Below are 21,108 nucleotides of genomic sequence, written 5' to 3'. Positions count from 1 at the left end.
CTGTCACTATCACTTTCTATGTTAAATACCTCGGCCATGAGACTGTAAACATGCACATAAAAAGGAGACACCTTTTCCATCTTTATATATCCAATACCTAGTATAATATCTGTTACATGGGAGGTTTGTGATAAATATTATGGCTACAAATAACCCTGTTATTTACTTACTGATATAACTATTAATAATTTATTGGGAGCCAGTCAAGTGTCACATACTCTGCCAGAGGACAGATGTGGAAAATTAATTAAGGCATTGTTTCTATTCCTCATTGGTATTTCTGTGCTTCACCCATCTATCTATCTATCATCAATCCCTCTCTATTAGTGTACTTATCATAAAGTATTGTCATTGTTTATATGCCACCTCCCTTCGAGACTATGAACTTATGAGTCCTATCTTATTCATCTTTGCATCCTCTGTACATAACGCAGGGATACATCTTTTTCAGCACCTAATAAACTTGTAGAATTCTTAAGTGTTTACACGGTCTGATGAGACAGAACAATGCACTGGTAATACAATAAAAAGCACTAAACAGTACAACAGACATGTGCACAAGGAGCAATATCTATACAGAGGAGATCACGCCTACCCGTGTCCAGAGGAAAGGTTTCAGAGAAAAACGCTCGAGCTGAGTCTTGACTTAGAGTAAGAACTACCAGGTAGACAGGTAGAGAAGGGGCAATGATCTGGGCAAAAGAACGAGGGTCTAGAATTGTATGGTACACCTAGGGAAGAGCAGGTGGCTTGATACTGCTAGAATGGAGGATATATATAAGGAGCAGGTAGCAGAAGAGGCTAAAATGCACAGAGAAAAGTTAGATTACAAAGGTGTCTGTGTAAGTTTGACTCTAAGCTATAGACTGCTCAGATCCAACATGCAGTTGTAAAGCTGACTAAATCCAGCTTGATTCTACATAAGGTCCACTTGAAGTTTTTATGCATTAATTTCTAAACACTATTTAGCTATCACGTATACACACACATCTAAAATCCGATCCCCTACCACTGCTTTGAAAAGAAAAACCTGCTATCATGATAGCAGCACAGCAGGCTTGAACCAATTATTAATTATAATAATAGCTGAATGTGATTAAGCATAACACTTTGAGCTATCCAAGTTTCACTAAGATTACACCAAGAGCATAGCAAAAGAATCAATTTGCAACTCACTTCATTCAGCCTTCTCTGCAAATCTTTGACTTGATGTGAATATTCTTCCAAAACACGCTCAATGTGTTCCTTTCCAGGGTAAGGAATGACTTTTCTATGAGAATCAAGTTCCACTTCATATTTAGGGAAAAAAGGAATTTGTGTTATAGTCCCAGTTGAAGATGTGTTTTCAATTATTGTTCCACGAATAGATGACATAAAAAATGGACTTGAAGAACCTAAATATTAAAGAATTGATTAACCAATTAATTAACTGAATAATAAAATAATTTTGTGGTGAACAATTATCCCAGGTGATGCCCTTACTGAACCCTGCAGGAGCTCAAGGTCTCATGCGGAAAAGAGACAAGTGATAGTCGCTCTGAGAGAGAAGGGCACAAGGTAAAAAGGAGGAGCAGGATAGGAAGGAGGGGGAAGTTTTACTTGCTAGTGATCAAGTGATACTTGCGTTGAATGAGCCTTGAAGCATCTATGACTATGAAGTAACTAGCCTGTATTGTAACTCAGTATGTATGAGTAACTAGTATGTATGGTAACTAGTTTGTTTGTGTAGTAACTCTATGGTACTGTATCTGAATTCGAGTTTTCAGTATGAACTTAGAAAAAAGAAATCTAATTCCCAATTTTAAGACACTGAACACCCCCAGACACAGTGTCACTTCAGTAGCAATAGGCACACGAGATCCTGGTGTGTGATTACTATTTCTTACTAAAAGGAACCAGGGCTCCTTAGCAAATGGCTGATTCCAGGTCTGGTGGAACAGGAAAAGTACAGTATAAGTCACAATTAAGAACCACTACCTTTATCAGGCAGAAAAAAAATAAGTATTGTAGGAATAAGAGAGTGAGAGTGCTAGAAGATAGCAGGCTGGATTCCAGAAGCCCAACTGTTCTTGGCAATAAGATCCAAGATAGGAAAGTGAGTAGCTGTTAGCAGTTCAGTTGCTCAGTCGTGACCAACTCTTTGAGACCACAAGAACTGCAGCACACCAGGCTTCCCTGTCCATCACCAACTCCCAGAGTTTGCTCAAAATCATGTCCATCAAGTCGATGATACCATCTAACCATTTCATTCTCTGTTGTCCCCTTCGCCTCCTGCCTTCGATCTTTCCCAGCATCAGGGTGTTTTCCAAGAGTCAGCTCTTCCATTCAGGTGGCCAAAGTATTAGACCTTCAGCATCAGTCCTTCCAATGAATATTCAGGATTGATTTCCTTTAGGATGGACTGGGTGCATCTCCTTGCAGTCCAAGGGACTCTCAAGAGTCCTTTCCAATACCACAGTTCAAAATCATCAATTCTTTGGTGCTCAGTTTTATGGTCCAACTCTCACATCCATACAGGACCACTGGAAAAACCATCCTTGACCAGACAGACCTTTGTTGGCAAAGTAATGTCTCTGCTTTGTAATATGCTGTCTAGGTTGGTCATAGCTTTTCTTCCAAGGAGCAAGTGTCTTTTAATTTTCATGGCTGCAGTCACCATCGGCAGTGATTTTGGAGCCCCTCAAAATAAAATCTGTTTCCACTGTTCCCCCATCTATTGGCCATGAAGTGATGAGACCAGATGCCATGATCTTCGTTTTCTGAATGTTGAGTTTTAAGCCAGCCTTTTCACTCTCCTCTTTCACTTTCATCAAGAGGCTCTTTAGTTCCTCTTTGCTTTCTGCCATGAGGGTGGTGTCATCTGCATATCTAAGGTTATTGCTATTTCTCCCAGCAATCTTGATTCCAGCATGTGCTTCATCCAGTCTGGCATTTTGCATGATGTACTCTGCACATAAGCTAAATAAGCAAGGTGACAATATACAGCCTTGACATACTCCTTCCCCAATTTGGAACCAGTCCGATGTTCCATGTCTGGTTCTAACTCCTGCTTCTTGACCTGCATACAGATTTCTCAGGAGGCAGGTAAGGTGGTCTGGTATTCCCATCTCTTTAAGAATTTTCCACAGTTTGCTGTGATCCATACAGTCAATGGCTTTGGTAAGTCAATAAAGCAGAAATAGATGTTTTTCTGAAACTCTCTTGCTTTTTCTATGATTGATTTGATCTCTGGTTCCTCTACTTTTTCTAAATCCAGTTTGACCATCTGGAAGTTCTTGGTTCCTGTACTGTTGAAGCCTGGCTTGGAGAATTTTGAGCATTACTTTGCTACCATGTGAGATGAGTGCAATTGTATGGTAGTCTGAACATTCTTTGGCATTGCCTTTCTTTGGGATTGGAATGAAAAGTGACCTTCTTCAGTTTGTGGCCACTGCTGAGTTTTTTAATTTGCTGACATAAGGAGCACAGCACTTTTACAGCATCATCTTTTAGGATCTGAAATAACTCAACTGAATTCCATCACCTCCACTAGCTTTGTTCGTAGTGATGCTTCCTAAGGCCCTCTTGACTTCGCATTCCAGGATGCCTGACTCTAGGTGAGTGATCACACCATCGTGATTATCTGGGTCATTAAGATCTTTTTTTGTATAGTTCTTCTGTGTATTCTTGCCAACTCTTCTTAATATCTTCTGCTTCTGTTAGGTCCACACCACTTCTGTCCTTTATCATGCCCATCTTTGCATGAAATGTTCCCTTGGTATCTCTAATTTTCTTGAAGAGATCTCTAGTCTTTTCCATTCTATTGTTTTCCTGTATTTCTTTGCACTGATCACTGCAGAAGGCTTTCTTATCTCTCTCTGGAATTCTTTGGAACTCAGCATTCAAATGGGTATACCTTTCCTTTTCTCCTTTGCCTTTTGCTGTACAGATCAAATGACTGAGTAACTAGAGTACAGAAGCCATGAGTCTGAGACCTTAGATGGTCATCCATGAGGACAATGACACTGCAGGATGATGGTGTGCCTGGGGCGGGAGTGACAGTCCATGAGCTAAGCGCCCATGCCCCCACTGGGATATCATGCGGGTGGGGAGGTGAGCGAGGGGAATGAGCAGAGTGGATGGATCTAGTAAGATGGAGGTGCCAATGGCATGAGCATCCTAAGGAGCAGAAACTTTTACACAATAAGCATGTGAAGATAAGTCTGTAAGCAGACCGGTGGAAAAACAGACCTGTAATTCAGAATGAACTCTGGCTGCATTCTTTCAGACAAGAGAGACATGAAGGGAAAGCAGACAGGGTTGTACAGTCACCTGCCTGACTGCCACAGAGTCCCTTCCCTGCCATATGCTGTGGAGACCATCCTTCCAATGCCCCATTCCCAGCACGTTTCCTGGTAGGTTCACAATGGAAGGTGCTGGCAAAAGACCAGAAGGCCGTAGTGGGGAGAAGCTGAGGGACTCTCCTCTCTCCTGCCTCAGACGGGCTTCTGGCAGCGAGTGGTGGGTCCGTCTCCAGCAGGCAGCCCAGTCCGTGGTTCCAGCTCCTGTTTCCACCCACACCTTATGACAGTTCCTATTCTCAGGGTCCTTTTGGCCCAGAGACTGGTAGCAACTCCCTGCTGTGGTGGATCTCTGTGTTCTCTCATCTCCTGTGAACCTTTTTGGCTCTTCTAACATCTGTGTTATAAATTTCCTGTATTAAGTGCCACCTATTTATTCCACCTGTTTCTGTCTTCTGTCTGCTATCTGCTGACATAATTTTCATCAGAGTTGATGGGAAGCCTGAACAGTAGCCATGGGAATGGAGAGGTAAAATGCATCCAAGAGACATTTCTGAGACTAGAGAAAGCAGGACGTCGTACTTGATTGGATGTGGTGGGGAGAGGTGTAAGGGAAAAGAAGTCAAAATGATGCAGAATTGGGGCCTGGGGCTGACCAAGGAAGAGAAGGCATTTAGAGAAATGGCATGTGCGGAAGTGCCTCAACATGGAAACAGTCTTCAAACCAGAAAATAATGTAAACACATGCTAAAAAATAGACATGCTATTTTTAAAAGATTAAACAACTTCTTCCTTATAAAGCAGAATTATAAATAATCTGGTTATTATTCATGAACAAGGTCTGTGACCTGCACAGTTAAACCAAAACATACTAAAACACAGTGGCTTGAATGAATATTATGAAGGCTGCTTAGTTTTAATTTTCTCCCATTTTCGTTTTATAAAAAACACATACCTGCATTGGATGGGATGCCACTGCTTGGCAAAAGATGTTCATTTTTGGGTTCACAAGGTTTTTGTTCCATATTAAATATTTGCTACCTCTTCTTAGAGATCTTGAAATATGAATGCTTCCCTATTTAGTTCTTTTAGTTCTTATCTATAAAAGACAGGGATTTAGTCTGTATTAATAAGGTAAAATGTGAAAAAAGTTCACAGAGGAGGAAATGACTATATTCACGTTTGAAATTTAATAACAGGTTTTCACCAGGAAAATATTTACACAGAAATATTTTATTATTACATAAAATTAATAAGTGAACAGAATCTTACTGTAAAACTTGTTGATTTTAATGGCCACGTGGTTTATTAAAGACAACCCGAAAATAAGAAACACTTTTAATTACTACAATTATTAGCACTCTGATCTGAGGTAGAGTTTTTTCTCTTCTTATATCTCTCTCATAAGTTACATTATCAAATAATGAAAGAAGGCACTTCCTCAGTAAAAAGTCACAAATTATGAAGAAAATTCAAATTTGAAATCATTAATAAAAGGTAATGGAGGAGGGCATGGCAACCCATTCAAGTATTCTTTCCTCAAAAATCACATAGACAGAGGAGCCTGCTGGGCTACAGTCCATGGGGTCACAAACAGCTGGACACAACTGAGTGAGCACAATAAATGGTAAAAACTTCTTGGATATCAAACAGTGCTCATAATTTTAGATTAGGCCAAGAGGGGGGCTTTGGGGTTTGAAGAACACTGGTAGAGGCCTGATTCCAAATCTTCTCCTTATCCTCTGAATATCCATAAAATCAACAACAAAAAAAACAAATAAAAGCACATGGGCTCCAAGCCTTTAGCATTCCCAGAAGACAGAGAATGCCACAGCCTTCAAATTATCTGTTAGCAGAGGGAAATTTTTTTCCAAAAGTGCTCCCATACTCTACCGACCAGCACTACAGGCCTCTGGGTGTGGACAGTGGGAGAGGAGAGGCTAAAGAGACTGAAAAGGAGCAGAGGGCCAAGAGGAAGCACAGAGTGGCCCCCAGAAAGTGAACGAAAAGAGCCAGGTTACTAAGCACAGGCTGGGACGAGATAGTCTCTGGCTGTGCAGTTAGGGCTTGAAAGTGGGCAGGCGCTAGGAGTGTCAGCCTCAGAGAAGAGTGTTTCCAGGGGAGACATGGTCTCCCCTGGAGATGTGGCAGTAAAGGGAAGAAGGAAATGAGAGGGGAAATTTTAGGAACCAGCAGAAGCAAAAAGAAGCAAGATATGCCAGTGCTCCTTCTCCCCCTCCCACCTAATATTCCCCCACCATCCATAAAAGAGAATGCCTGGAAGACAGCTCTCTCAGACCAGTAGTCCTGTCCACTAAATAAACAGAAAATAGTTAAAAATAGATCACATCCATACAAAACTTCCACAAAATATCATAAAATGTGGATAAAATCTTTTCTGCTCATGAAAAGTCCCCCAAACCCTCCCCAACAACAAACATGAACTCAAAGAAAGCTGTAACACAACACTCCAAGCTGAACTAAATATTCTCAAACAAGCATTTGGGAATAATGAAAAGTCACCCTTGAATAAGAATTGTAAAATGTAAGAACAGAAGTGGACAAGAAACAAAGAAAACAAGCAGGTCATCAGGAAGAAACAAAATGAGAGTTGATTAAAGTAAGGAAAGAGAGAGAAGAAAAACACAAAATTATATCAGAAATGAAGACCAAATTACAAAGACTAGAGAATAAACTGCGTTGTAAACTTAATAAAGGCATTGAAGGAAATCAGGAAAACAACCAAGAGGATGAAAACTGAGATAAAGAAGAAAAAAGGGTTGGAGAGGAAGTGAAAGAAATGGACGACAGGCAAAGGAGGTTGAATATAATTGGTGTCCCTGAAGAAAAAAGTCCAAAAAATGAAATAGAACTATTATTTAAAACTATAATCCAATAAAGGAAGATCCAAATCTATACATTTTTTGAGACTAAGGAAAATCAGCCAAGAATGATTAACTTTGAAATACATCCTATCGAAACAACATTAAGATGTTAAAGATTATGAAAAAAATCCTTAGGGCCTTCAGGCAAAAAAAAATGAAGTAATTTATAAAGGCAAAAAGATTAGAATGGCATCAGATTATTCAAAAACAACATACAAAGCAAGGCAACAGAAGAGCAGCATTTTCAAGAAATATAAGGAAAAAGAAAGTACAAACCAAGCCTATTATATCCGGCCAAGATCAAAAGATAAAAAAGCACGGAAAAGCAGTTTTGAATGTGCCAGAACACTGTACATAAGTACCCCTTCTGATGAATCTACCAGAGGGAGTGAAGCTTCATCCAACCAACAGATGACCAGCAAATGTGGCAACATGGTAACAGCTGCTGTAAAACCAAAGTTTTTCCAGAGGTTTTAAATTTTTCAAAATAAAACTTGGGAAAAGGGAGGATTATGTTTAAAAAAAAAAGATGACTGGGAACACTGAAAAAAAGACTTACATGAACATTTTAAATATTCAATTGTAGAGTTGAGACTAAAATATGAGAAGGGTAATGGCACGGAAAAATAATATATAAATATTATATGTGTGACAATAGAGAACAGCTACAACTAAAGATGGGAAGAGAGAATAAAAGGGAAATAGAGGGCCACTGGTTGTAAAAGGTACCATTTAAAATTGACAAAAAGCAAAAGGCTAAATAAGAAAAAAAGTTGGAGGGGTTATGGGTGTAGTATAGAAAGCATTAATGCAAAGGTAACAACTAGAATAAAAATAAAAATCTTAAATGCCAAAAGAATTTTTTTAAAAAAGAAGAAACACCAAATAAACACATTAATATAATATAACACACACAGTAATTACACCACAAGATAATAATGTAATAACAAATGAGACAGAATTTAGGCCAACACAACAGTCATGTCAGTAAATCTGAGAGGACTTGACTATTCAAAGAAATTTCAAATTAGCTCTTAAAAAAATTCAACTCTGTGCTGTACATAAGAGGAAACTAAAAGGCACTGATTAAAAAAAAAAAAATCAAATAAAGTGACACCATGATCTGCTAGGCAAATGAATTCAATACGAAAGCATGGGGTAGCCATACTATCCAAAGCAATCTGCAGACTTAATGTGATCCCTATTAATATTACCCATGGCATTTTTCACAGAACTAGGACAAATAATTTCAAATGTATATAGAACCATAAAAGACCCAGAATTGCCAAAGCAATCCTGAGGAAAATAAAACAAAGCAGGAGGCATACCCCTCCCAGATTTCAGACAATATTATAAAGCTACAGTAGTCAAAATAGCATGGTATTGGCTGCCCCCCACCCCCCCCACCCTCGCCACAGACATAGAGATTAATGGGACAGAACAGAGCCCAGAAATAAGCCCATTTACCTATGGTCAATTAATCTTTGACAAAGGAGGCAAGAATATAAAATCAGAAAAAGTCTCTTCAGCAAGTAGTGCTGAAGAAGTTGGACAACTGCATGTAAATCAATGAAGTTAGAACACATCCTCATACCATATACAAAAGTAAACTCAAAATGACTTAAAGACTTAAATATAAGACATGACAACTCCTAGAAGAGAACATATAGAAAATATTTTCTAATAAAGTCATACCAGTGTTTTCTTAGGTTAATCTCCCAAAGCAATAGAAATAAAAGCAAAAATAAACAAATGGGCCCTAATCAAATTTATAAGCTTTCGCACAGCAAATGAAACTACAAACAGAATGAAAAGACAACCTACAGACTGGGAGAAAATATTTGCAAATGATGTGATTGACAAAGGATTAATTTTCAAAATATACAAAGAGCTCATACAACTCAATAACAAAAAAGCAAACAACCCAATCAAAAGTGGGCAGAAGACCTAAATAGACATTTCTCCAGAGAAGACATATAGATGGCCAACAGGCATATGAAAAGATGCTCATCACTAATTATTAGATATTTATAAATAAAAACTACATTGAGGTACTACCACATACCAATCAGAATAGCCATCAATAAAAAGTCTACAAACAATAAATTTTGGAGAGGATGCAAAGAAAAGGGAACCCTTTTACACTGTTGGTAGGAATGTAAATTGGTACAGCCATTATAAAAAACAGTATGAAGGTTCCTCAAAAAACTAGAGTAGCCATATGATCCAGCGATCCCACTCCTGGGCATATACCCAGACAAAACTGTAATTCAAAAAGAGATGTGCACCCCTGTGTTCACAGCAGCACTATTTACAATAGCCAAGACATGGAAACAACCCAAATGTCCACTGACCCACTGACAGATGAATGGATAAAGAATATTTGTGTATATATATACAATTTAATACCATTTGCGGCAACATGAATGGACCTAGAGATTATCATAGGCAGCAAAGTAAGTCAGAAAAAGACAAATACCATATGATATCACTTATACGTGGAACCTAAAATATTACACAAATGAGCGTATTGATGAAACAGAAACAGACTCACAGAAATAGAGAACAGACTCACGGTGGCCAAGGGGAAGAGCACTGGGAGGGAAGGATTGGGAGTTTGGAATTAGCAGATGCACACTATTATATATTCAATGGATAAACAACAAGGTCCTATTGTATAGCACAAGGAACTATATTCAATATCCTATAACAAGCCATAATAGAAAAGAATATGAAAAAATATGTATGTATAATTTTGCTGTACAGCAGAAATTAACACAACATTGTAAATCAAATATACATCAATAAATTTTTTTTTAAAAAAAGCATGGGTTAAAATCCTGATACCAGACCAAACAGTCTTCAAGCCAACAAGTATTAAATAAGACAAAGGGCACTTAAGTTAAATGCTTCATTCCACAATAACAATACCTCTGACTCTATATACCTTATAACACAGCAATCATTTAGATAAAACATAAATAACAGGAAATGCAATAATAACTAGAAACAATAATAATGAGAGGCTTTAACACATCACTCAGCATGAGATAGATCAAGCAGCCAAAAAATAAGTAAGAATATAAAAGATTTAGAAATAATTACTAAGGTAGACTTTGTGGATATACATTGAACACTATATTTTAATAATAGAGGATATACCTTCCTCTCAAGTACACAGAGAATATTCACAAAACTCAATCATACTCTAGGACACGAATAATAGATGAGCAGCTTCCATAAACAGAAATGACAAACATCTCCCTCTGGTCACAATGTAATATGAGAAAGTAAAAGTAAAACCCCAAAAGCAAAAAAGCCTTTCCACTTAAAAATTAAAAGGCTTTGTATTAAATAACTCTTGTGATAAAAGAAATATAAACAGAAATTTTTAAATTTCTAAAAATATGACAATGAAAGTACTACATATCAGAATCTGAGATACATTAGAGCAATGCAAAAAAGAAACTTCCCAGCCTTAAACACCTACTTTAATTTTTTAAAAAAACATGAAAATAAGTGAATTAGATCTGTAACACAAAAAGATTTCTAATACAAAAAGGGAGGGGGTGATGTAACAAAAGCACATGGTAGGACTTAATAAAGATAGAAGCAGAAATTAAGAAAACAGAAAAACAATTAAAAAAAGAAAACAGAAAAACAATTAAAAAAAGAAAACAGAAAAACAATAGATCACATTAATGAATCAGAATCCTAGTTCTTTAAAAAATAAATGTAGGTAAGAACTATCAAAATGATGGAAAGAGGAATATTACACAGAACATACTGCTCATCATTTTTACAATGTAAGCATTGTGTTAAAAGTTATTTTTAAACACTTCTGAGCTAAAAAGAATTTTTGCTGTTGAACAGAATTCGTTTTTATTACACTTACACTTTTGCCTTTTAGATTACTGAGGTGCCATCTGTCAAAACAATGATTAAATTCTAGCTTAATATGTTTATACTATCATTTTTAGGAAATAAGTGGCAGGGAAACATTAAGGGAAACATTGCATAAAGAATTCTAACAAATGGAATGTTACTCAAGATTGCCAGGCAATTTAAATGTTCTAAATAGAAGAAATTGCTATTTGGGGAATAAAAAAATCTCTCATTTAAACAAGTTTTATCATGAATGTTTGCTGTTTAACTTAGCTTACACACTAAAATGATATATTTGGGGATTCTTCAGGATGAAAGAAGTAAGAAAATGTAAATTATTGAGTAATGTTGTCATAAATTAGACATAGATCCAAAGCATGAAGGAGTGAGTAGGGCAGGTGGAATCAAAGCCCAGCATTAGGAGATCATACACTAATCCACTCTGCTTGAAAGCAGACTTTGGGCTATCAAGAAAGAAACAGAATCTACAAGCAAGATAAGCAGAACAGGTATGTCTACTTGCCAATGCTGCTAGTTATTTTATGTATATATCTTAGAGTAATGAAATGTCTTTTAAAAATTATTTGTAATCTAGATTTTCATTGTTTTAGACTGACCAAATCCTTAAACTGGTCAAATCATTCAGTATTTATTTTCATTGCATTGTAAGAATTGTAACCTTATTCCTATATTCGGGCATAAAACTTATTAAATTACTAAGGATTTCTGGAAAAAGAATTTTTTTTGGTCTCAATTAAGTCATGAAACTGTGAAAATGCTACACTTTGTTGATTTGCGGATCAAAACATGAACTTACATGTGTTTGATTTAAACCTCTGATAAAAGCACACAGGTGAGATCTTGGCCTCTTTTAGTATGCCAATATTTATTAAGAACAATTCTGCCTGGTTTAAAATTATGATCAGGTTCACATTGAAAGAAGCCTAAATTTCTGATAAGTAATAGCTAGGTAAAGATTCTACTTATTTAATTAGAATGTTGCAGAAAAGGCCTTAAAAGAGGCCACAGACCACAAAAAGAGGACTTTTGGAGGAAAAGAAGGTTATAGGCTTTAGTTTTTGTTACACAGTTGAGCTAAGGGACTTAAAACTATCTCCTGGGCTTTCACCTCTTCTCCTTGGCTTCCAAAAGCTGTGGTGACCGTACACCTGTACTTTCCCTAATGTGACCAGTCCTCACCTTGATTTCTTTCTGTATGGCTATGCCAGGTAGCCCTCTACTGTGACTGGGATAGAATGTGACTGTCTCCATAGTAAGCTGATTCAGAATCCATGATCTATTTTGATTTGGAAAGATTACTTACAATGTGGGCTTCCCTGATAACTCAGTTGGTAAAGAATCCACCTGCAATGCAGGAGACCCCGGTTTGATTCCCGGGTCAGGGAGATCCCCTGGAGAAGGGAAAGGCTACCCACTCCAATATTCTGGCCTGGAGAATTCCATGGATTGTATAGTCCATGGGATCGAAAAGAGCTGGACAAGACTGAGCAACTTTCACTTGCACTTACAATGTGTGTTACATTTAGATTACTGGATTCATCAATGAATGACTCAAGCCCTTAGAGTGCTACCTTTCACAGAAGTCTGAGATTGGTGATTTTATAAAGCTAGTCCATACTCTTGTAGAACCAGTCTGCAGGTATGTTTTCCCCAGGAAATCCTAAGGTACTCTAGTGTGTTAGTCAGTCAGTCATGTCTGACTCTTTGAAACCCCATGGACTATAGCCTGCCAGGCTCCTTTGTCCATGGGATTCTCCAGGCAAGAATACTGGAGTGTGTTGCCATTTCTTTCTCCAGGGGATATTCCCAAACCCAGGGATTGAACCCAGGTCCTTGTATTGCAGGAAGACTTTTTACCATCTGAGCCACTGTGGAAGACTAAGACTAATCCATATATCACATGTCTGGGCCAGTACAGTCTGAGAAGCACAATGAAGACAGCAGTTTTTGCTGAATAAAACCTTTATTGCCTGAGTTATTGTTCTCACTACTAATTTCACATCACTCATGGGTTCAAATTCTAGCTCTGTGATCTACCACCTATGTGACCTTGAGAACAATATTTAACCTCTGTAAGACTATAAGATAGATACAGAGTATATACTACAAAAGAATAAGAATTACCTGAGATAACTCATCAGACTTACTATCCTGTTGCCTCAATCTATAGGAAACTAGCACTACATAATGGAATAGTAAACCAAGAATAACAACACTGTTTTTGAAATTTAAGCAGTGTATACCAGCTCACTTTCCCATAATAAATGGCCATATCTTTCTGTTTATCTAGAAAGAAGGTACGTTTCATATATGTACTCTAAAGGAAGAGAAAGTGGGTTCAGAATGCACTGAGTAAACAGAGGGACCATTATAACGTAATACAGAATTATGTTCGTAAGATTCTACATCACCAGTATATGAGATCGTTTTGGAAGGAGGCAGCCCAGAAGAAAAACAGAACTTAGAATCGTAATTCTGCCTTTGGTCACCTGTGAAAGCATTGGCAAATCTATTCACGTCTCTGAGCCTCAATTCCCACCATTACTAAATGAGGTTTAGGGGTGTGTCTTCCAAACTTTTTTTAAGGAGTGGAAGCCTTTCATTGAATCTTCAGACACCTGACTACACACCCTCCTCTCTGCCCTCCAAATACCTTTATGGAATACAGAAGGCTCCACTGAGCAGAATTTGAAAACCACAGAGATAAATCCCTTACAACTTTACTATATTAGATATTCTAGCCTAGGCATCGATCAAGCTTAAGACCTCAGGCTCTAAAATTAGTTGCAGATATAATAAATTAGTGCTATCAGTTTTATTTAGTCACAATTCTTAAGTATAACCCAAAGCAAAACAAGAAATACCTTAAAATCTGGATATTCTTATTTTCACTTATTCTATTAACACCTGAAAAACAGAAAATATTTTAAAATCTGCTTATTAATATATACACTACTTCATTATCTAAAATTTATTATTTTCAAAAAGTTCAACTTGCAAGTTCATTTTCATCATTTAAGATCTTGACAACACCTAAAACATGTACATACAATAGCAACAACAAAAGTTTGAATTCTTCTTCCTTTGGGTTTATCTTGTATATGAAAGTATTGACATTTTAAATTTATAGCACTTAAGATGGCACCTGTGGCACTTATCTACACTAAGTTTATACAACAGAACATGGTCATCTATATGCTCCCTACTTTGCTGTGCTTAGTCGCTCAGTCGTGTCTGACTCTTTGCGACCCCAGGGACTGTAGCCTGCCAGGCTCCTCTGTCCATGGGATTCTCCAGGCAAGAATACTGGACTGGGTTGCCATTTCCTCTTCCAGGGGATCTTCCCACCCCAAGGATTGCACCCAGGTCTCCTGCATTGCAGGTGGATTCTTTACCCTCTGAGCCACCAGGGAAGCCCATGCTCTCTATTGATCCAATGCTCATCTTGTTGTACAGGTCTCACTGACATGATCAAGATAAGGCAGCAAGTAAACCAACAGGCCCGTTATCTACATGTCCAACCTTTCTCTAGGTACTTCCAAACTAACTTAAATAGATCCCCTGAACTGCTTTTCACTGCTTGGAGATGCTCTGATGAGGTAACAGCTCTTGTGCTTGGTTAGAAAAGTTACTGAGTAGAGGAAATTCTACCTATAAATTAGCAACAGTTCTATAAATCTTAAGCAATGTAGCTGAGAAAAACAACTAGGAATTTTGGAATATCTCAGTGGACTCTAAGTGAGCAGCTGCCTTACTGGAAAAATGAATGACAATACAAATATCAAATCATAATGTAATAATCTGAAATTAACATAATGTTATATATCATTTAACGTCAACTGAAAAAAAGAATGAGGATATTCTATGTGCAGAATGAGGACTAATGAACAAAAGTAAAGGGAGACAGGTTCTAGCTCAGAGTGGAGAGGGACATTCTAAAAACTGGAGCACATTCAATATATACACAGTGGACCTCCTTGTGAGGTGTTCAAGCTGAAAGTGGATGAGCATTTGTTGAAATGACAGCTGCCACTGGCTTTCCTCTCTTGGCAGAGTGTTGAACTAGAAGAATTGTAAAATCCTCTCCAATCTGGATATTCTATGATTTCATATGGAGAAACTTCAGCAAAAAGATGACCCCAAATACAATGACTTCTCACAGGTGATTCCAGTCAGCAAAACCAGACAGGGGTAATTCCACTGCTTCCAGAAATTTTCATGCTTTGTTGTTAAAAAAATTGAGGGGGCTCTAGATTCATCTTTATCCCAAATCTGGTCTCTTTGCATTCCTACCTAACCTATTTCCTAGGATGCTCTCAGATAGTGATACCATAAAGCCAGCTTTCCAAGTCAGACATTTCAGTGTCTTCTTCTGTTATTCATTTATTCAAACTCCACCTTCTGTTGAGTAATACCTTTTAACTCAGTGAAGGAGACTTAAATGTGGTTGTAAGTTATAAGGAAGGAATCCTGGCATATGCAGCTTAGTTATTTTTAGTCTTATTGTATTCTTTCATGCTTTAACCAGCTCTTACTAGACCTGCTACAAAATCCCTCACAATGATCCTCCTAAGTTTCAGTTTCTTACAATCTTCCTTTAACATAGGAGCTATTCTGCCACAACTTGTTCAAAAACAACAGCTTAAACTAAGACTAGCCCTCAAAGCCCTTTACGATCTTGACCTAACCAACCTCTCAGCCTCACCTCCTTCATCCTCACTCCCCTGACACACACTGTGTCCATTCAAAGCTGTGTCCTGAGCATGCCCTGCTCTTTCAGGACCCTCCTTTATTTACACTCTATTTCTTCCTCCTTTCTTCCCTGAAAACCCGTCTCCAGTTTAGTTTTCAGGGAAGTGGAGAAAGAGGTTCAAAACTATGTAGTTAGTAGCAACGTACACTGATCCAGCCTTAAAATCAACGTTCTAATAATAAGGGAAAGAACACTACCCAATGCCTCTGAAAGACATCATTTAATGTGGGGAACTGTATTTGGATGACATGCTTTCCTCACTCTTCCCACATCAAAAGTAGTAAAATTTAATTAAATCATCCATGCATATAAAACACTTAGCACAGGGCCTGGTACACAGGAAGCCTCTGGTAATTATTAATTGCTATTAATAGCATTTTGATGGTTTACAGTGTATTGCCGCTATGAATAGTGCCTCTGTAAATACTAGAGACAGAGCTTTTGTAAGATCACAACCAATCAAGTTTCTGCCCTTGTGGATCTTATATTCTAACAGAGAAAGACATTAACAAAATCAATCAAAAATATAATTTTGGAGAGTGGTCAAGTGCAATGATGAGAATAACACAGAGTAGTAACATACAGAGTTGAGTTGAGGCTACTTAGTAGGTCAGGGAAGGACTTCCTGAAGTGACATGTGAGCTGAATGACAAAAAGTCAGCTCTGCAGAGGACTGGGGAAGATCCTAAGAGGAAGTACCACAGGCAAAGGTCTGGAGATAAGAAAGACTATGTGTTCACTGACTGCCATGGAGGAGGCTAGTAGAGCCTACACATAGTCCAGGGAGAACGGGAGGTCTGCTTACAGACAGCCAGCTGTGTCCTGTGTCCAAAGAAACACCGTGCTTTTTAGGAGTTCCCCTCCTAAATTATCTTGAGAAGTTGCTGGTTTGGTTGGCTGGTTGTAGAGTTCATGGGACCTTGAAAAAGCTACACTAAGGACTTGGAGGTTTATTCTAATTGCAACGGAAAGCCACTGGAGCATTTTAACCAGAGGCATATAATCTTCCAGCAGCTGGGTGGGAAATATGCTGAGGAGAAGCAGCGGTCAGTTTTGAAGCCACTGGAGTAGTCCCTGCAGAGAAATTAAAACCTTAACTCTAAAGTAGGCCAGTGATCGGAGAAGGCAATGGCAACCCACTCCAGTACTCTCGCCTGGAAACTCCCATGGCCGGAGGAGCCTGGGGTAGGCTGCTGTCTATGCGGTTGTACAGAGTCAGACATGACTGAAGCGACTTAGCAGCAGCAGGCCAGTGATCAAAAGCAGATTGGTGCTGGGGTTGAGAATGGAGACTGGCTACGAATGGGTACAAGTGATCTTTTTTGGGTGATGGAAACGTTCTAAAACTGAATCATGGTGACTTAATAAAAATCATTGGATTTTATACTTAACATCAATGAATTTTATGGTAAGCAAATTTAACCTCAAAAAGGTAGTTCAAAAATAAACCAGATTGGCTACTCTTTGTACATTTCTGTAATGCTTTGTGGAGTAAGAATAGGGATGCAAATTAGCTGCCTGGGACCCAGAAGTCAATCAACTAAATCTGAACACTTTTCTTTTTTTCCCCTGCATCCTAATCCTAAATATTGCAGTGTCTTAATGTCAAGATAACTAGAGATTGCTTTTAACTTCCTTATGGAACCATTTTAGCATTGTCTCTTTTCTCCTGGATTGAACCCATAACTCAATTTCCAGGTGTCTGCAACTCTTCTTTGATATACACATGATAGATATCCAACAACATCTTAGCTAAGGACCAAACCTAAGTCATTTTGTACCTATATTCTCTTAACCAGAGCAAATGCAGTGATATATTAATAGAAATACAAAGAAAATTGCTTTAGTGCTAGACCATCTCTTTCTAATGCAACTAATTTATTTTCCCTTCTCACCAAATTCTCTGCTTAAATCTTTTCCTGAGGATGTACAGGGTTCAGGAAATACTCAATGGTCTCCACTACAACACCTGCCACTGCCCCAGCTGGAAAGCTTTTAAAACATTCATCAATACAGGCCTGATTCTATGTGACTTATAAGCATAATTGTATGTATTAGTTTCCTATAATTGCCATAACAAGTTACCAAAAGCTTGGTGGTTTAAAACCATAGCCATTTATTCTTTCACAGTTCTGGTGCCAGAAGTTCAAAATCAGTCACAGGGCTGAAATCCCAGTATTGGCAGGGCTGTGCTCCCTTCAAAGGCTCCAAGAAAGAATCCATTTCTTGCCTCCACCAGCAAGTAGTTGAAGCATTCCTTGGCTTGTGGCCACATCACTCTGATCTGTGTTCACAATGCAGTCTCCTCTTCCCTGTCTAATCTCCTCTGCCTCCCTCAAGGATTCTACTGTTTGCATTTAGGATCCACTCAGATAACCCTTCTAGTTCAAGATCCTTGACTTAATCATATATGCAAAGACCTTCTTGGCTTATCATATTTATGGTTCCAGGGATTAGGACCTGATATTTTTGGGTGGCCCTTATTTAGCCTACTATACCAAATCATTTGAGGGCTTTTAGTGTGGGAACAGGTGGTTCACAGAGGCCCTATTTAATGAACTATGGATGTGAGTGGCCCTAACATACTAAATAGACAACACTGAGTCCTCTTTGTAAATCACAGTGGTAAGGAGTCTGCATATACAAAATAAATTGTCAATTTCTACCCTCAATTCAGGAGTATAAAAATGTCTCCAGGGCATAAAAACCATTTCACCCACAAGACAAATAAAGATAACTGTATAAATCTAAAAACAATAGAGCTGGGAGGACCAGGCATCTCCCACACTCCCCCACTTCCACCCCATGACTTTACACAGAGAAAACAGTCCTGCCCCGCTGAGTTCTGGGACAGTGGAAGGTGCTGAGACTTCCTTTCCTGAATAGGCGGCTACAGAGGAAGCAAGAAGTGGATGCCAGTCAAAAGACCCTGAGAAATAACCAACTTCACTTTTCTTCTACTTTCCCTTGCTCTTAAAGTACACCAAGATGCATGAACACCACAGGGCTCTTCAGTTCAGTTCAGTTCAGTTGCTCAGTCATGTCCAACTCTTTGTTACCCCATAAATCGCAGCATGTCAGGCCTCCCTGTCCATCACCAACTCCCGGAGTTTACTCAAACTCATGTCCACTGAGTCGGTGATGCCATCCAGCCATCTCATCCTCTGTCGTCCCCTTCTCCTCCTGCCCCCAATCCCTCCCAGCATCAGGGTCTTTTCCAATGAGTCAACTCTTCTTTGCATGAGGTGGCCAAAGTATTGGAGTTTCAGCTTTAGCATCAGTCCTTCCAATGAACACCCAGGACTGATTTCCTTTAGAATGGACTGGTTGGATCTCCTTGCAGTCCAAGGGACTCTTAAGAGTCTTCTCCAACACCATAGTTCAAAAGCATCAATTCTTCGGTGCTCAGCCTTCTTCACAGTCCAACTCTCACATCCATACATGACCACTGGAAAAACCATAGCCTTGACTAGATGGACCTTTGTTTCAAAGTAATGTCTCTGCTTTTCAATATGCTATCTAGGTTGGTCATAATTGGAGAAGGAAATGGCAACCCACTCCAGTGTTCTTGCCTGGAGAATCCCAGGGACGGGGGAGCCTGGTGGGCTGCTGTCTTTGGGGTCGCACAGAGTTGGACACGATTGAAATAACTTAGCAGCAGCAGGTTGGTCTAACTTTCCTTCCAAGGAATAAACGTCTTTTAATTTCATGGCTGCAATCACCATCTGCAGTGATTTTGGAGCCCTAAAAAATAAAGGCTTAAGGTCTATTACGGAGAAGGCAATGGCACCCCACTTCAGTACTCTTGCCTGGAAAATCCCATGGATGGAGGAGCCTGGTAGGCTGCAGTCCATGGGGTTGCTAAGAGTCGGGCATGACTGAGCGACTTCACTTTCACTTTTCACTTTCATGCATTGGAGAAGGAAATGGCAACCCACTCCAGTGTTCTTGCCTGGAGAATCCCAGGGATGGCGGAGCCTGGTGGGCTGCTATCTATGGGGTCACACAGAGTCAGACACGACTGAAGCAACTTAGCAGCAGCGGCAGCAAGGTCTACGATATCCTTCTATTTTTCTGGCTATTCTATCTATTCATTCTATTAATTTTTGAGAGCTTGATTCTGAAATTGATGCTGAAACTCTGACTAAAAATCGTAATTTATCCACTTAAAAATAATTATACAGTGGAACTATGTATTAATTTTGTTCTGTATTGTCCACGTCTCCTGTAAATATGTTATTATACTTTCATAATTTAAAAAAGAAAAAAAATAAAGATGCATGAACTCAGCCCGGAACAACAGCCTCAGTGGGGGCTGGGAGCAGAGTTTTGTGGGAGACAGTGGACTCATCTGAGAACCCACTGTTTCTGACAGATACTAATAATGATGCAGAACCAGACTCCTCACTTAACAGACAGGGTTCCAGCTGAGAGGGCCCTTGCACAGCATTTAATACAATCTCATTTGGATTAGACTGTCCAAGGTTACACATTACTCATTATGTGTGTCTTCACTATTCCTCCACCCCACCCCCACCCCACCCCCCTCCGCCACGTCTGCCAAAGAAGCTGGGTAGGAACAGGAGTTAGTAATGTTGGAACAACAACAGGATCCTGTTATTTCTAGTCCTACAGTTCAGCCACAGTCCCCGGAAGTCTTGTGATTCCTGAAAACAACGGCAGTCCCTTCTGGTAAAGAAACAATTTATTGGGCATCCACCATGTGCAAAACAAACGAAAAGATCTGGAAGGTTCCAGAAATGAAGATGCGCAGCCTCAGGGCCTCTGGCGAACGACCCACCTCCTCACCCGGTCCCCCGGTCGCGCCCGCCCTTGTACCTGCTACCAACGCCTCATCCTAAGAGACCGGCCCCATCCCCGCGGGGGCGCCGGCGGGCGCGGCGGCCGCACCTGCGTCGACTGGGCGGCGGCGGTGGCGGCGGCGCAGGACCGAGCCCCGCCCACCCGTGCGCCAGCTTCCCGTGCGCTCGGGCTCGCGCCCTGCCGGCTCCAAGCGAGCCTCGGGGGCAACCGTTGGGCACCTCGCCCGAGACTGGGGAGGAGGCCAGGGGGAATGCTGAACTAACCATGCGGGGGCCGTCTCTGGCCCCAGACTCCGCCCCTAGACGCCGTCGCCCGGGCAACCGAGAGCCATTTCCCCCCCCCCCCCACCCCCCGCCCGCCCAGAGTCTCCATACTAGCAGCTGTGACCAAGGGGGCTGCTTGGCATCACATCTTGCCAGCCCTACTCCACAAGCGACCCCGATTCGGGCTTCCAACTTAT

At 39.7% G+C, this 21,108-nt stretch overlaps 1 protein-coding gene across 28 annotated transcripts in view; it reads right to left on the bottom strand.

The window, feature by feature from the left end:
- The window catches only part of CCDC158 (coiled-coil domain containing 158), an 86,161-nt gene extending 65,363 nt beyond the window's left edge, over window positions 1–20,798 (bottom strand). For 22 of the 28 annotated variants that reach the window (XM_044945758.2, XM_044945754.2, XM_025289867.3 and 19 more), the window contains exons 1-4: window positions 20,664–20,797; window positions 13,936–13,978; window positions 5,236–5,379; window positions 1,177–1,394 (exon numbers count right to left, since the gene is read on the bottom strand). In XM_044945758.2, coding sequence (XP_044801693.2) covers window positions 1,177–1,394; window positions 5,236–5,305 — 288 coding nt within the window. In that variant the 5' untranslated portion in view covers window positions 5,306–5,379; window positions 13,936–13,978; window positions 20,664–20,797. Of the gene's footprint in view, window positions 1–1,176; window positions 1,395–5,235; window positions 5,380–13,935; window positions 13,979–20,625 lie in introns of all 28 variants that reach the window. The other 6 variants (XM_044945762.2, XM_044945755.2, XM_044945765.2 and 3 more) reach the window with 6 other exon arrangements.
- Window positions 20,799–21,108: the final 310 nt, after the last annotated feature.

This window comes from Bubalus bubalis, chromosome 7, assembly GCF_019923935.1.
Source record: "Bubalus bubalis isolate 160015118507 breed Murrah chromosome 7, NDDB_SH_1, whole genome shotgun sequence".
Taxonomy (NCBI): Eukaryota; Metazoa; Chordata; class Mammalia; order Artiodactyla; family Bovidae; genus Bubalus; species Bubalus bubalis.
The sequence above is the reverse complement of the archived record's forward strand: the minus strand, read 5'-3'. Positions and strand labels throughout refer to the sequence as shown.